Source organism: Astyanax mexicanus, chromosome 8 (assembly GCF_023375975.1).
Source record: "Astyanax mexicanus isolate ESR-SI-001 chromosome 8, AstMex3_surface, whole genome shotgun sequence".
In the NCBI taxonomy this organism is placed as follows: domain Eukaryota; kingdom Metazoa; phylum Chordata; class Actinopteri; order Characiformes; family Acestrorhamphidae; genus Astyanax; species Astyanax mexicanus.
This window is the reverse complement of record NC_064415.1, coordinates 270,477-287,311: the sequence shown is the minus strand read 5'-3', so window position 1 is coordinate 287,311 and position 16,835 is coordinate 270,477. Positions and strand designations below refer to the sequence as shown.

Genomic DNA, 16,835 nt, shown 5'->3' with positions numbered 1-16,835 from the left:
CCTCACAGGTTTATTTGAAGCTTCTCTCCTAATCCACCGTGAAAACTCGTTGGCTGCATGCATCGTACAAGGGAATTATCCTCAACAGGGCTTTCTCACTTCAGTCATTAACACATCTATCAGTAAAACCTTTTTAGCAGCACACGAGGAGTCCAGCCTGAAGCCAGCATGAAAACAAAACCTATGCGAGATACTCTCGCGAGACTGTTGGCTTGTATTACGAAACCAAATATATAAAATAAAAGTTACACTCTTATTCACAAAAAATTATATACATCATAAGCAATTATTTACAACAGTTACACTCCCACCAAATCACAAACCTTGATGTGGGATTTCTTTACACAAAGCTGTTCACCAGTTAACAATTACTCAATTAGGCTGAACGCATTAAACACCTTAATCTGCTTCGAGCAGAGTAACAACCTTCTGAATAGATCTTTCAAGGAATGTTATTTTAGTTGTTTGCTTCCCTTTTTTGTCGAATGTAGTGTCACTAACTTGCAATCTTAACTTTCTCACCCTACCATCTAACCCTGGGTAGACTTCTGTGATTCTGGCCAGCTTCCATTCGTTGCGTGGTGCTTGCGCATCTTGTAGAAGAACAATGTCATTGACTTTCATGTTTCTTCTAGTCTTGTGCCATTTCTGTCTAATCTGTAGATTCAAAAGATACTCCTTTCTCCATCTAATCCAAAATTCATTAGCCAAATACTGGACTTTGCGCCACCTTCTTTGGAGATAAAGATCTTCTCTGACAAAGTGTCCAGGTGGGGGTAGAATAATGGTAGACTTCATTGTAAGTATGTGGTTTGGAGTCAAAGGTTCAGGTCCGGTTGGGTCGTTCAAATTCTCAACCGTAAGTGGTCTACTGTTAATGATGGCCATGACCTCATACAGAAATGTCCTCAAAGAGGTGCCATCAAGCCTTTGTGCTGACTGGTCCAGAATAGCAGTAAGAACACTTCTGATAGTTCTTATTTGCCTTTCCCAGGCACCACCTCTGTGACTTGCTGCAGGGGGATTCATAAGAAACTCACATCCTAAAGCCTGCACCTTTTCTTGATCCATCCCTTTCATGAGTTCTGCAAACTCTCTTTTCGCACCAACAAAATTGGTTCCTTGGTCACATCTTAGTTGACGAACATGTCCTCTTAAGGCAATGAATGCTCTTAAAGCATTGATAAATGCATCAGTCGTCAAATCGTCAACCACTTCTATATGTATGGCTCTAGAACAGAGGCAGGTTAGTACTAGACCATATTTCTTGAGCTCTTTTCTTCCTTCCTTCACATAGATGGGACCAAAACAGTCTATGCCAGTGTAAGTAAAGGGTGGAACTGTTTCCGTTCTATCCTGTGGTAAGTCGCCCATCCTTTGTTCTTCAGCACATCTCCTGAACTTTCTGCACTTAACACATTTAAAGATGTGTGAAGAAACAGCACTGCTACATCCCATGATCCACCATCCGTTTGCTCGGATTTCATTAACCGTCATTCCTCGCCCTTGATGCTGTGTTTTTTCGTGACAGTGCTTGATGAGTAAATCCGAAATGTGGCTGTTCTTCGGAAGTATTGCTGGATGCTTCACATGTGGGTGCAACATGGCTTGACTTAAGCGTCCTCCCACTCGTAGGATACCTTCTTCATCCAAGAATGGACTTAACTTGCACAACTTGCTGTCTTTGGTCTCAGCATCCTTGTCCTTTAGCTTCAACCTCTTAATCTCATGAGAAAACGGTTCTTCTTGAACTAATCTAACTATAGCAAATTCAGCTTCTTTCCGTTCTTCTAAGCTTGTGCTTTTATTAGTTCTTTGCTTCAGTCCTTTGAACTCTTTAATTGCCCGTTTCAATCTGGCAACTGCTCTTACTACCCTTGACCAATCAGAGAATTTCTGTAGGCGATCCAATATTGATCTGACCTCCCTTGCATCAGTGTTACACACAAAAGACTTGCGGAGTTCAGGATCATCTGCCTTGATTTCTCCCACCTTGAGCTCTCTGTCGGGTAGATCTCTTTGCCAAAGAAACTTTGGTCCTGTAAACCAGCTTGATGTTTTAAGCTGCTCTGCAGTCAAACCCCGAGAGGCATGATCTGCTGGGTTATTGTCAGAGGAAACATGAGCCCATTGTTCAGTTTTTGTACTTGATTTGATTCTTTGTATGCGGTTTGCCACGAACACCTGAAACCTTCTGGCGTCATTATTCAGGTAACCAAGCACAACTGTAGAATCTGTCCAAAAGTACTCTTGCAGGTCTTCGATTTCTAACTCCCTTTGAAGCATATCACTGACTCGGACTGCAATAACTGCTGCAGAGAGTTCAAGCCTCGGTATAGTTATGACGTTAGTCGGGGAAACTCTTGATTTTGCCATTACAAGACAGCAATGGACTTCATCAGACTGATTAATGGTGCGTAGGTAAGTACATGCACCATATCCAGAAACACTTGCATCGGAAAAGGTGTGAAGCTCTTGCCTTTTGACTTTGCCAAACCCTGATGGTAGAAAGCATCGTTCAATCTGCATTTCAGCAAGATTGGGTAGGTCTCTAAGCCAGGACTCCCACCGAGGTCGTAAGTTTTCTGGAAGTTCGTCATCCCAGCCTACTTTCTCTTTGCACATTTGTTGGAGTATTTGTTTACCCAAAAGTATGAAGGGTGCCATGAACCCCATAGGATCATACATAGAGGCTACAGTGGACAGCACACCCCTTCGTGTAAGAGGATTGGGTTTCACTTGAACTCTGAACTTGAATGAGTCTGATGTGATGGACCATTCTACTCCAAGAGCTCTCTCCATATATGGCAAACTCAAAGCCATGTCTGGATCTTTGACCATGGAGCGTTCTTCTTCTGGAATAGTTGCAATCACATTCTCACTATTGGACACAAACTTATGGAGCCGTAACTTGCCAGTGTTGCAAAGGTCTCTTGCTTCCTTGACAAGTTGGATAGCTTCCTTCTCAGTTTGAAGACTCACAATCCCGTCGTCAACATAGAAATTCTTCAGAATAAAGTCTATGGTGTTTTTTCTGAACTGTCCTTGGCTTTTTTCTGCCAGATGTTTTAGGCCGAAGTTGGCACATCCTGGGGATGAGGCTGCTCCAAACAAATGAACTTTCATTCTGTACACTGATGGTGTGGTTTCCAAGTTGCCATTTTCCCACCATAGGAATCTCAAGTAATCTTGATCTTCCCGTTTCACATGAAATTGGTGGAACATCCGCTCTATGTCGCACATGACTGCAACAGGACTCTTTCGGAAGCGGCACAGGACACCCACTAATGAATTTGTCAAGTCAGGACCGGTGAGAAGATGGTCGTTGAGGGATGTGTCTTGATACTTGGCAGAACAGTCAAATACTACACGTATTTTTCCTGGCTTCTGTGGATGATAAACTCCGTGGTGTGGAATATACCAAACTGAACTGTGGTCAAGTTCTTCCTCAGGGACCTTTTCTGCCTCGTCACGTGAAAGGATGTCGTTCATAAAGGCTACATAGTCTTTATAGTACCTCTGATCCTTCTTAAATTTCCTTTCAAGACATTTCAGTCGATGTATTGCACATATCTTGTTGTTCGATAAATTCGGTCTTTCATCTTTGAATGGCAAAGGCATTTCGAAGTGACCGTTGTCTTTTTGCGTAATGTTGTCTCTCAACTTTGAAAGAAACTTGAGATCCTCTTGTGACACAGAATCATCTTCTCTGATTCTTGCTGAAAAATCAGATTCAAGCACTTTTATTATGTCAGCTGGAGTGATCTCTTTCACTTTGATTCGATTCACATAGTGTACTTGAGTTTTTAGATTAACAGATGTCTCCATACCTGCTGTCACCTGTCTCACTACTATCCGATGGCTGATTCCAATGGCGTCACCATAGTCCACACAGGGATTGCTGTGGCCAACAATACACCATCCAAGGTCTGTGCGCTGTGCATAAGGCTGATTTTCTTTGCCAGAAACAACTTCCCTTGGAAGCAGGACCTGTGAGCAGTTATATCCAATGAGTAGACCTACTTCACAGTCCTGAAGAGGTGCAATCTCATCTTGGAGGTGCTCTAAGTGGGACCAAGCCTTTGCAGTGCCATCTGTGGGTATGTGAGTTCTGTTGGCTGGGATAAACTCACGTGTGTAGACTGGTGGTAGATGAATCTTCTTACCAGAGTAAAAGCCACGCACTTGGAGATTGTTCACTCTCTGAGATTTTACTACTGTGTTTCTTGAGGTCATAGTAGAGAGCTTAAGCTTGACTTGTTCTTTGTTTGCTTTCAAAGCATCTGCCACTTCACTTAAAACAAAGGTTGTGTCGCTTTGAGAATCCAACAGAGCATACACTAGGATTTCATGTGCTGGTTGAACTGTGGATGAAAGCCAAACAGGAATTATTGCAGCTGTTTGTAAGTTGGCTTCATGAAGTACTACTCTATTTGAAGTAGCGATGGTAGATGTGTCTTTATGTTGTGTAAACTGAGGGGTTTCCCTGTAGTGAACTTGGCTTGAACTTGGGTTTTCTTGTCTTAAATTTTGCTTGGCTCGTGTTGTGTTTTGTTGTTCTTTGGTTCTGTCTTCATGTAGACATGTAGGATGTAGTTTGTGGCATTTGTCACAAACACTTCTACTGTTGCAGAACTTCGAGTAGTGACCAGGCTTGAGACAACCAAAGCAAAGCTTTTCGCCTTGAATGAATTTGATTCTGTCAGAAACTGCTTTCTCCGTGAACTTCTTGCATTTATGCAATGTGTGTTCAGCATTCTTACAGAAAGTGCATGTACTGGCAGTCTTCTCAGTAGTACTTGTGGACAATGTCTTTGCTCCAATGCTTTGGTGTCTTTGGAATCTTGTTTTTTCTGTCTCACCTTGTTTCAGTGACTGCAGTGAAGTAACAGGGTTACAAGCTATTTTTGCTTCTCTGGTCAGAAATTTCACAAAGTGACTGAATGAGGGAAATTGGTTACTCTCTTCTTCTACTTCAATAACCTTTCGGTTCCATCTTGCTGTTAACCAGTCTGGTAACTTTGACAGAATTTTTCGGTTTTCATTACAATCATTCAAGATATCCAATGCTTTGATGTGAACCATGGCAGCCTCACAACTACGGAGAAAATCAACAAATGCTCTGAGCTCAAAACTGTCCTTAGGTCCTATCTTGGGCCAAGTATGGAGCTTGTCTCTGTAAGATTTAGCAATTGTGAATGGGTTTCCATATCTCTCCTCTAAAATCTTCCATGCTTCAACGTAGGCAGACTCAGTTCCGAGTAAAAAATAGCCATCGAGTGCTGTTTTAGCTTGCCCACTCACATATCTACGGAGGTAGTATATCTTCTCCTTGTCTTGAATGGTTTTCTGGTCAATCAATGTTTCAAACGAGAGCTTCCAATCATTGTATTTTAATGGATCTCCACTGAAAACGGATGGTTCAGGAATTGGAATTCTGTTGGCACTTAAAGCCCCTGCTAGCACCTTAACAAGCTCTGCTGTACTTTCATTCGAGGATGTGGCCACAGCTTTAGGAACAGGAGAAACACACATGGACGGATGACTTATAGGAACAGGCACTTGGTTGTCTGCTACCAACTTATGGTCCAGAATGTCCTTCTGATCGTCTTTTTCTGTGTTTCTCACTTGATCATACACCAGAATTCTTGCTTGTGCTGCATTAAGACTTTTCACTGTCTCCAAGTGCTTTATCTTTCTTCGTTTTTCTTCAAGAGTTTTTTGCATGACTACATTTTCTTCCTCCAGCTGAGTTTTGATTTTAGCTTCTTCTTCTTCCCACTTCATCTTTCGTTGCACCTCTTCTGCTTCCTGTTCTAAATGACGTCTTACAGCTGTTGCTTCTTGATCAGCTATCTTCCTTTTAACTTCTGCTTCTAAGTACTGTAATTCCAACTGTTCTCTCTCCTGTTCTTGTAACACATTGAGGACAGCTAGGCTTGCAGCAGCTTCAGCTGCAGCGTCCTGTCGCTTCACAGACGACTGGTTTGAGTGCTCTGAGGTGCCTTTTGTGTATGAAGTGAGGGACCCTGATTTACAGGAGCTTGAGTCGAAGAGAGAGCCTGCTTCAGGCCAATCTTCTTCTTCTTTTTCTGGAACTTTTCCATCCAGTCGACTTGAAGCTCTAGCTACGATGAAATTAGACATTTCTACACAGAGATCCACACTTCGACGAACTTCCTGGTCTGGAACTGAGATTTTGCGTAGCTCATCATATACAAGCTGAACATCTGCAGAAAGACCTGTGACATCACCAATGATATCATTGAGCAAATCATCAGACAAAGGCTCTTCTGCTTGCATAAGGGACCTTTTAGAAGATCTCACATGTGCTCTCCATTTGCTGTAAATATAGTTAAATCTTTGTTTAAGTGCTTTTATCCTTTTGTCTTGCATTTCTTTGCCCTTCTCTGTTAGAGTTCTGGTTCTTTCACTTCGTCTTGGATGCTGCTCTTTTTCTTGCTGGTCTTCAGCACCATCCTCTTTAAGCTGATCACAGGAATGTTCACTATTTCTACCCTGAATTATCTGCTTATTTGGCTCTGTCATTTTGAATCACTGCTTTAGGCCAAGTTAGCTCACACTTGAAAACAAATATACGATGTCAAATAATAATCTGTAAACACATTATAAATCTGAACTGTAGAACATTCAATGGGAAATTAATGTACCCCTTATCTATGGTACACTTCTCTATACAATGCGAACTTAGCTAATACGAAACAAACACCTCTTACTTTACCACACACCACAGAAATATTACTTGCTTTACAGTCTTTTATACTTTTACAAAGCCCTCTTCTTAAATCACTCTTTACTTATTAGTGATTAATGTATTTGTGGCTATGTCTTGGCGTTGCTGTGTGTAGCTGTGTGGTTCTTTAGCTCCTTCTGTGTGTGTGCGCGACTCATCTCTCAGTCCGGCGCTATCGGCTCCGTGCGCAATAAACACTACGTAAACGTCCGCTGGTTCTTAAATCCTGCCGCATCACTTCACGTCCACTCGCGCTGACGAACAGGTCGAGTTTTCACTGTAACTCCCTCAATGCACAGGCAGACACAAGTGGCTTTCTCCTCACAGGTTTATTTGAAGCTTCTCTCCTAATCCACCGTGAAAACTCGTTGGCTGCATGCATCGTACAAGGGAATTATCCTCAACAGGGCTTTCTCACTTCAGTCATTAACACATCTATCAGTAAAACCTTTTTAGCAGCACACGAGGAGTCCAGCCTGAAGCCAGCATGAAAACAAAACCTATGCGAGATACTCTCGCGAGACTGTTGGCTTGTATTACGAAACCAAATATATAAAATAAAAGTTACACTCTTATTCACAAAAAATTATATACATCATAAGCAATTATTTACAACAGTTACATGGAAAGTTGGAAAGTCTCCTAATTGAAGCTCCTACAGTGAAGAAACTGGAATGTGATTTTCTACATGTGTCTGAACAGTTTTAGTGGTAGTTTATCTGCAGTCCAGCAGAGGGCACCAGATATACAACAGATTCTCCAAACACTGAAGTTCAGAGCAGAAGAAGATCTGCAGTGTTTCTGTAGAGAATCAGGATCTGCTGCAGGTAAATAACTATAATATAAATTATACTGATTATACTGGGTTTATTGGTATTATACTGGGATTATAACTCACTCAGTGGGTGGAGAAATGTTCTCTGTTGGAACAGTAAGATGTAAAATAAGAGTAAACACAGAAACAGCCTTTATTCAGTTTGAGCTGAGGTGGATAGAGGAGTGTTTATAGCCAGTATATCAGTGACTAATCAGCAATTAACTAATTAATTAATTAAGTAATTAGTTGGATCGGGTGTTTTGGGATCAGGGAGAATTATAATAATGATATTTGATTATTTAGGAGTATTTATCCTCAGTATATGATACTGTGCCCACCAGAACAGCCATTAGTATTTTATACATTTTTATTAGATTTTTTCTGGAAATCTCCTGAATGATGATTGTTGATTAGATTTCAGGTGAATCATGAATTTAGAGTGAAGTTTGTGCATTAGCTGCTCAGAAATTATATGTGTTGCTGTTTGTACAAACTGACTGACGTCCTCTGAGAAAAATTCAGGTTCAATTTTGTACTGTTTTTAGGAAAAATGGAAAAATCAACACCAAAACAAACTTAAAGAAACAGAGTAACGACTCAGTGCGGCTCTAGTCACTCAACTTTAGTGTCTCTTAAGTTTGTGTTGCTTCAGCCAACTTTTCAGGTTCCAAAATCAGGTCCATGAACAGGAATGGAAAGTGAATTGTCTTTACAAGGGTGTAATTCCTTTGTTATGATATTAGTGCCATTTATTAGTCTTAAAATGCCAAAAATATTGTTTATCGCAATAATTTCTGGGACATCATATCGTTTGCAAAAACGTTTGTTATTGTGACGGGCCTACGATTCACGTTTAATAAAATAGATATTTGTCCACTGCTGCGCACTGTAATTACACTTTGGGCACCCCACGGTTTCCACGGAGATCCACGTTAAAAACACAACAGTGAGTGGAAATGGAGGAGCTACTGAACGCCATGATGTCATGTGACCGAGAAAAACTAAAGCCTAAAAACTCACTTATCCTCCTGTTTTTACAGTTGCTGTCCAGATGCAGGAGTTTTGTCACTAAAGAGTAGAAGAGTGAAATATTTTACACAGACGAACCCCTGAGAAACACCATATTAATTTCTTTGCCGTTCACTAATTTTCTCTCTTTTTTTCTTAAAGGAAGGAATTACAGGCTGTTCTTCTCCTCAGTTTAATACCGACTATCATACAGTTCTAACACACCTCCCCAACCACATCAACACACTCCAGAGGAGAAGATGGTCTCCATGAACCACAGAAACGATTTTATCAGACAAAAAGATCAGATAAGTTCAGAAGAAGAGAAATCTCTCCAGTGTTCAGAGTGTGGAAAGATTTTTACTCAGCAGAGTCATCTTAAAGCACACCAGAGAATTCACACCGGAGAGAAACCGCATCTCTGTTCACACTGCGGGAAGAGCTTCCGTCGACTCACTCCTCTCCGAATTCACCAGCGAATTCATACCGGAGAGAAACCGTATCACTGCTCCGAGTGCGGGAAGAGCTTTAACGTGAGGAGTAACCTGCAGAAACACCAACAAATTCATACCGGAGAGAAACCGTATTACTGCTCAGAGTGCGGGAAGAGCTTTAGAACGAGCGACGTCCTGAAGGTTCACCAGCAGATTCATACCGGAGAGAAACCTCACTACTGCGCCGAGTGCGGGAAGAGCTTTCGGGGACTGACGCATCTACGAGTTCACCAGAGAATTCATACTGGAGAGAAACCCTTCCAGTGTGCAGAGTGCGGGAAGAGCTTTAATGAACAGGGTCAACTCCAAACTCACCAGAGAATTCATACCGGAGAGAAACCGTTCCACTGCTCGGACTGTGGGCGGAGCTTCAGAACGAATCACATCCTTAAGATACATCAGCGAATTCACACTGGAGAAAAACCGTATTACTGCTCAGAATGTGGGCGGAGCTTTAGAACGAGCGATGTACTCAAGAAACACCAGTGTAATCACAGAACAGAAGCAGTGACATCACTCAGTGTGGGAGGAGCTTCCGGCATTACGTTTTAACAGAGACGTTATTTTCGTAAGAAGGAGACCAGCTACTGTTTTTGTAACATGACTGAACTTGTGAACAATTAAACTCTTTAAAAACAAAAACGACGAAAGTCCGTAATCATGCCGGATTCGCTGAGAGCAGGGGGAGGAGCCGGGGCCAGCCCCCTCGGTGTGGAGATCTGAGCAAGTGCAGGAGCCAAAACAAACTGAACAAACATTTTTTTTATGCATGTTTTGTGCAACATTTGTCCAAACATCACAAACTGTTCCGAGGGTTTGAAAAGATTTTAATAGGGATTTTAAAATAACTTTAATTTTAATAACATGAGTGAAAATAACAGCTTGTTTACTTTGCACAGAAGACGATTAAGTGAACAGACTTGCCTATAAGCACTTTAGTTTAAACTGTATATTTAGATGAAGGTTCTAGTTTGTGCATCAAAACACAAATATTAAAAGATTTCGGATTAACCTTAAACACTGTAGTCTGACCCGGTACTGAGAAAATACTTCTGTATGTGTGACTCAATAAATAAAACTCCATATAAACTTTCCTACACTTCCTTCTGGGTACTGTATTTTCTATACAAAGATAAAATGTATTGTATTGTGCATAAACAGCAAAGTGCAGTCTTATAAACAAGAGCATGTCTGAAAAAATATAAAGGTTTATTTTGTTTAATATCGACTTTATTTTTGTATAAGAAAAAAATAATTGGGCTCCTTCTGATGAGACACAAGTGGTTGAAGATTATTTTATTGTACACGGTGCATCATGCCTTCAATCCTAACCAAGTCTTGAGACTCAACTCACGCAAATAGTGACGTAAACAATATCAACAGCCAATAGGAGAAGAGTTACGGGAAGCTGCGAGGCGAGCGCAGGAACGTTTACGGAACTGGAAGTTGATGAGACTTCCGGTGATGGAGCGAAATCCGTGGATCTCCTGGAGTTTAGAAAAGGAGAAACTGGTGGAGTTGTGGAACGAGTAAATATAATAATCATATATAATAATAATACATTTTCTTTTGTATCATGTCTGTCTTGCATTCTATTTTATCTTTATTTTTCCCAATTTTAATATGATTCTTATTTACCATTTTGTTATTTTCTTTATTTTACCCCTTTTTCTTCTATCTACGTTCACATACTCCGTTTGATACTGATGTGGTGAGAGATTTTAGATTAGTTTTGATATAACTGTAATATTTGTAAAATTCAATATGGTTAAAAAAAATAATTATAATAATAATACAATAATATCAGACAGAATTAAAATGGAGTCGTGCAAATAGTGATCCAGTCTTTATAAAATCTTTATCTGTAAGAAAATGTGGAGTTTGTGCGGAAAACAGGTGGGTTTTAAATTAAGCTCCAGTGTAATTCCTCCTCCAGACCGGGAGGGGGCGCGCGAGCTCTGTAACAGCGGATCTCCTGAAGCTCCGCGGTAAATCTGTACAGAATCAGGATCTGCTGCAGGTAAATAATTCACTTTATACTGTTTATACTGGGTTTATACTGTTTGTATTGGGTTTATTCTGTTTATACTGGGTTTATACTGGGTTTATTCTGTTTATATTGGGTTTATACTGTTTAGACTGGGTTTATACTGTTTAGACTGGGTTTATACTGTTTATACTGGGTTTATACTGTTTAGACTGGGTTTATACTATTTATACTGGGTTTGTACTTTTTATACTGGGTTTATACTGTTTGTATTGGGTTTATACTGTTTATACTGGGTTTATACTGTTTGTATTGGGTTTATACTGTTTATACTGGGTTTATACTATTTATACTGGGTTTGTACTTTTTATACTGGGTTTATACTGTTTGTATTGGGTTTATTCTGTTTATACTGGGTTTATACTGTTTATACTGGGTTTATACTGTTTGTATTGGGTTTATTCTGTTTATACTGGGTTTATACTGTTTATACTGGGTTTATACTGTTTGTATTGGGTTTATTCTGTTTATACTGGGTTTATACTGTTTATACTGGGTTTATATGGTTTGTATTGGGTTTATACTGGGTTTGTACTTTTTATATTGGTTTTATCCTGTTTATACTGGGTTTAAATGGTTTGTATTGGGTTTGTACTTTTTTTTATACTCTTTATTTATTCACAATTTTGAGATACAAAACAACCTAACACAGTGTTCAAAAAAAGGGAACAAATAATAAGGTGAGCGAGAAAGCTAAAAGGGAAAAGGGAGAGGGAGAAAAAAAAGAAAAGAAAAAAGACACATGAGGTCACAGAATAGCTGGGTTTGACAATTCCATAGACTTACTTTAAATCAAAAGTCAATATGGGCTATCTTTCAGTTTGGTTAAATAAACTCTCCATTTACCCCATCTTTTTTCCCCCAGTTCTTTCTGGAGTCTTATTGAAAATGTCATCTGTTCTAGAAGGTGCAATTGTTTAACAATGGAGATAAAAGTACCAACTGTAGGAGCTTTTTTTTTTAGGTTTGTACTTTTTTATACTGGGTTTATACGGTTTGTATTGGGTTTATACTGTTTATACTAGGTTTATACTATTTAGACTGGGTTTATACTGTTTAGACAGGGTTTATATGGTTTGTATTGGGTTTATACTATTTATACTGGGTTTATACTATTTATACTGGGTTTATACTGTTTATACTGGGTTTATACTGTTTAGACTGGGTTTATACTGTTTAGACTGGGTTTATACTGTTTAGACTGGGTTTATACTATTTATACTGGGTTTATACTATTTATACTGGGTTTATACTATTTATACTGGGTTTATACTGTTTAGACTGGGTTTATACTGTTTAGACTGGGTTTATACTGTTTAGACTGGGTTTATACTGTTTAGACTGGGTTTATACTATTTATACTGGGTTTATACTATTTATACTGGGTTTATACTGTTTATACTGGGTTTATACTGTTTAGACTCAGTTTATACTGTTTAGACTGGGTTTATACTGTTTAGACTGGGTTTATACTGTTTAGACTGGGTTTATACTATTTATACTGGGTTTATACTGTTTAGACTGGGTTTATATGGTTTGTATTGGGTTTATACTGTTTAGACTGGGTTTATACTGTTTAGACTGGGTTTATACTGTTTAGACTGGGTTTATACTGTTTAGACTGGGTTTATACTGTTTAGACTGGGTTTATACTGTTTAGACTGGGTTTATATGGTTTGTATTGGGTTTATACTGTTTAGACTGGGTTTATACTGTTTAGACTGGGTTTATACTGTTTAGACTGGGTTTATATGGTTTGTATTGGGTTTATACTGGGTTTGTACTTTTTATACTGGGTTTATACGGTTTGTATTGGGTTTGTACTGTTTATACTGTGTTTATACTGTTTATACTGGGTTTATACTCTGGGTTTATACTGGGTTTATACTGTTTATACTGGGTTTATACTCTGGGTTTATACTGGGTTTATACTGTTTATACTGGGTTTGCTTTTGGTCTTTTGCCTATTTATTTTATTTATTTAGTCCTTTTATTTATTCTATCTTCTGTTTTACCTGTTTGTTTTTGTTCCATCATTTACTTTCTTTATGATCTGGGTGTTATTTAAGCGACTTAATTTTGTTTATATTTTTATATTGCTTTATCACTTATGTTTATATTCTGAATTATTATTTTATTTCCTCTTAATTAAGTTTTATATTGTTTGCTTACATTTTGTATGCTTTTACTATTTAGTTTTTTTGTTTATGAAGTTGCTTATTTTAGCTTAACCTGATTAAATACTTGATTTTAATTTTGATTAAAATGACGGTTACCCTCAAAGTTTTACACAGTGACAATAAACGCTGGTTAATTGATTTTAATGCAATAGTATTAATAGCATTCAACAAACCAACACCTACACCTATAACATCTTCTTTACTATAATCACATTATTATTTACTCCTGCAGTTTTGGAGAGATCAATATTTCACATCCTGATATCAGATGCTTTTTAATCAGTGTTGTGGTATTTATACCCTCCAATAGGAATGTGAGGAAATGTGTCTGTCAACTTTAACTTTAAAATCAGTTAAAAACCTTTTGTAACTCTTCTAAAGTACAGGGAGTGATGTTTACTGTGCTCAGTTTATAAACTGCAGCGTAAAACCAAAACTAACCGAATTAAATCTACACAGTGAAATGTAAAATGTGTTTTATTAATGTAAAAGATACTGTATGAACCGGTATTCCTCCCAGCAGTAGTATTCAGTATTGTGATGGAAGAGATTTATTAGTTTTAGTTAAATAACATGTAATTAAATAATATATTGTTTTTTGTAGAACGTCTATAAACTGAACAAAGGAAACAGTTTATATGCAGCACAAACTGATCCCATTAGAATAATATATCATTATCTAAGGGTTAAGTTTATTTAGTTTAAGACTTTTATTTTCTTTAGAAATTGTTTTATTCCGTACTGATATTTAACAGTTGAGTCACTTTCTTTGCAGTTTATTATTTAATCCAAAAATGTTCTTTTTTTTTTTTCAGAAATGTTCTGTTTAGTTCAAACAGTTCAGCTGAGCTCCGGTTTACTTCTCCCGGCTCATCAGGAAACGCCATCAACCATCAGCACACTGGTGTCCATCAACTCTATAACTCAGGGAGCGCCATCTCCTTCCCACCAGATAAACACTTCTACAGGATATAAAGACAAACGTAAAGGAAAAGAGGGAAGTTTCCCGTGTTCAGACTGCGGAAAGACTTTCACCCGACAGAATTCTCTCAAAGTGCATCAGAGAATTCATACCGGAGAGAAACCCTATCACTGCTCGGACTGTGGGAGGAGCTTCAGTGGGAGCAGTACCCTAAAGAATCACCAGCGAACTCATACCGGAGAGAAACCGTATCAGTGTTCGGACTGCGGTATGAGTTTTACGGTGCAGAGTACTCTCAGACAGCACCAGAGAATTCATACCGGAGAGAAACCCTATCCCTGCCTGGAGTGCGGGAAGAGTTTTAGAGAGTGTGGCGCCCTGAAGAATCACCAGAGAATTCATACCGGAGAGAAACCGTATTACTGCTCGGACTGCGGGAAGAGTTTTACCAGACAGCATCACCTGATTAAACACCAGCGGCTTCACCGCAGAGAGGAAGTCGTACAGATTATCGTAGGAGGAGATTCAGATATCGAGATTTAGACACGGGGATTACTAAAGAATTTGGAAGGCTCTGAGTGGTCCAGCAGTCTAAACTGCTGCCACTAGATAGATAGATAGATACTTTATTTATCCCGAAGGAAATTTAGGGAATGATATGATCAGGATATCGCCTGTTCGAATCCCGGTCATGCAGCTTGCCATCAGCTACCGGAGCCCCGAGAGAGCACAGTTGTTCTTGCTCTCTCTCTGGGTGGGTACAGTACAGTAGATGGTGCTCTTTCTTTCCCCTCATCACTCCTAGGGTGATGTGGATTAGCACAAGGCTGCATCTGTGAGCTGATGTATCAGAACCGAGTTGCTGTGCTTTCCTCCGAGCGTTAGCGCTGTGATGCTACTCAGCAAAAAAGGTTCAAAAAGAGGCGGAGTCTGACTTCACATGTATCGGAGGAGGTGTGTGCTGGTCTTCCTAACCCTCCTGGTGTTGGAGCATCACTAGTGATGGGGGGGGGGAGTCCTAATGATACGTGGGTTGGGTAATTGGCCGTGTAAAATTAGGAAGAAAATGGAAGGAAAATTAGAAATAAACTTAAAATTTGTAGAGCAAACGGTACCGGATCTGTAAAACAAACAGAGCTCATGTAAAAATAAACTAAAACTATAAATAAAGATTTTAATTCTTCTGGATCAGTAGTTCTCAAACTTTTAAGGCCGTGTTCCACCAATGACCAAACTAAAACCTCCGAGTTCTACTTAAAAACAAGCCGTTTCACACAAACACATGTATCTCCACACACACATATTTATTTATACACATTAATCTAGACGTGTAATCCGCACATATCATACATAATCTCCTCATATCATCACTGTTTAATGAAAAACACTTATCTCCAAAACAGCAACTTTACAGTAGAGAGAAAAAAACTTTTTAAACTTTCAGTGGTAGTCAATGTAAAAAGAGTTTATTTCAGGTCATTTTTAGGAGTTTCTATTTGTCCGTTCATTAAAAAATTTGCCGCGGTGTAAAAGAGAGTTCGTTCAAATTATGTATTAAACTAAAAATTGACAAAAATGGAGATACTTGTTTTTCATTGGATAGCGACGATATCTTTCTCCAATAGTTCTTCACTCTTCTGTTGTGTGGAGTTTTTTCCCGCTCTTTTTACAGTCTGTAAATTTTTAGTATTATGGTTTATTAGTAGTTTGATTGATTATTGATTCTGGTTATTAATACAGTATTTTCTCCTACTGAGAATCTCAGAATCAGGATTTAAACAGAGGAAAATAAACAACAGGAGAGTCGATCAGTGAACTACAGTGTTCACTAGCTTATTTATCTGTAATTAACTGTAGTGCAGAAACTGTAGTGAACTGATGGTGAACTGTTGGTTGATGGAGCAGATCTTGTGGTGTTCCACAGGGTTTTACTGTAGGACCAATCAAACTTTATAATGCTAATAATGATAAAACTGTAGTTCTGAGAGTAAAGGGCTGAAGTGTAGATTATATACAGCTTCTCATACAGGCTAAAAACTAAACATTAACTAATTTAATGATAGAAAATTACAGATACAGGAAAAACTTTATACATTTCAATAATATTTAATATTTTAATATGAACAGATGTTTTTCTGAGGTCATCCAGTGGAACCAGAACCACAGTTTGAGAATCACTGATCTAAAACTGCATCAATAAAAAAAACATGGTTTCTGATTAATGTGATTTAATGCTTAATGTGATTTTAATGCTATTTATGGACTTTTCTTGTTTGATTTGTAACAGGAAGATGACTTGCTCTTGTATAAGATGCCAGTTTTACAATCTGTATTTTTCTTATTTCCTTTGTTCTATGTAGAACATAGATGTAAAATCTGGCCAAATGTTTGTGGACACCTTTTTTTTTTTTTTTTTACTATAATCAATAGTATTAAAAAGGCAATTTTCTTCATTTCTGCTTCAGAAAGTGTCTCTGATCATCCAGGAATTCTTTTCACTTTACTTTAAAACATAAATCATCGCTTTAACAACTTAAATACATCTGTGAGCTTTTTTACAGCATCTGTTTATTCACTGTTTCTTCTGAAATCAAGGATATTTAAATGCTTTTT

The 16,835-nt window shown here is 38.5% G+C and overlaps 2 protein-coding genes across 12 annotated transcripts in view; both read left to right on the top strand.

The window, feature by feature from the left end:
- The window catches only part of LOC103024826 (zinc finger protein 239), a 74,871-nt gene extending 59,487 nt beyond the window's left edge, over nt 1-15,384 (top strand). For 5 of the 9 annotated variants that reach the window (XM_049482645.1, XM_049482648.1, XM_049482647.1 and 2 more), the window contains exon 2: nt 8,742-10,172. In XM_049482645.1, the coding sequence (XP_049338602.1) occupies nt 8,840-9,625 (786 nt within the window). In that variant the 5' untranslated portion in view covers nt 8,742-8,839 and the 3' untranslated portion in view covers nt 9,626-10,172. Of the gene's footprint in view, nt 1-7,514; nt 7,582-8,741; nt 10,173-10,953; nt 11,094-11,995; nt 12,085-14,115 lie in introns of those variants that run through there. The other 4 variants (XM_049482642.1, XM_049482650.1, XM_049482651.1 and 1 more) reach the window with 4 other exon arrangements.
- LOC103022226 (gastrula zinc finger protein XlCGF7.1) overlaps nt 1-16,835 on the top strand; it is a 70,920-nt gene that overhangs the window by 42,861 nt on the left and 11,224 nt on the right. The window contains exon 1 of one of the 3 annotated variants that reach the window (XM_049482663.1): nt 7,547-7,581. The exons of 1 other annotated variant lie outside the window; for it this stretch is intronic. The gene's annotated coding sequence lies outside the window, so the exon portion shown is untranslated. Of the gene's footprint in view, nt 1-7,546; nt 7,582-11,073; nt 11,094-16,835 lie in introns of those variants that run through there. One more of the 3 variants, XM_022665480.2, reaches the window with a different exon arrangement.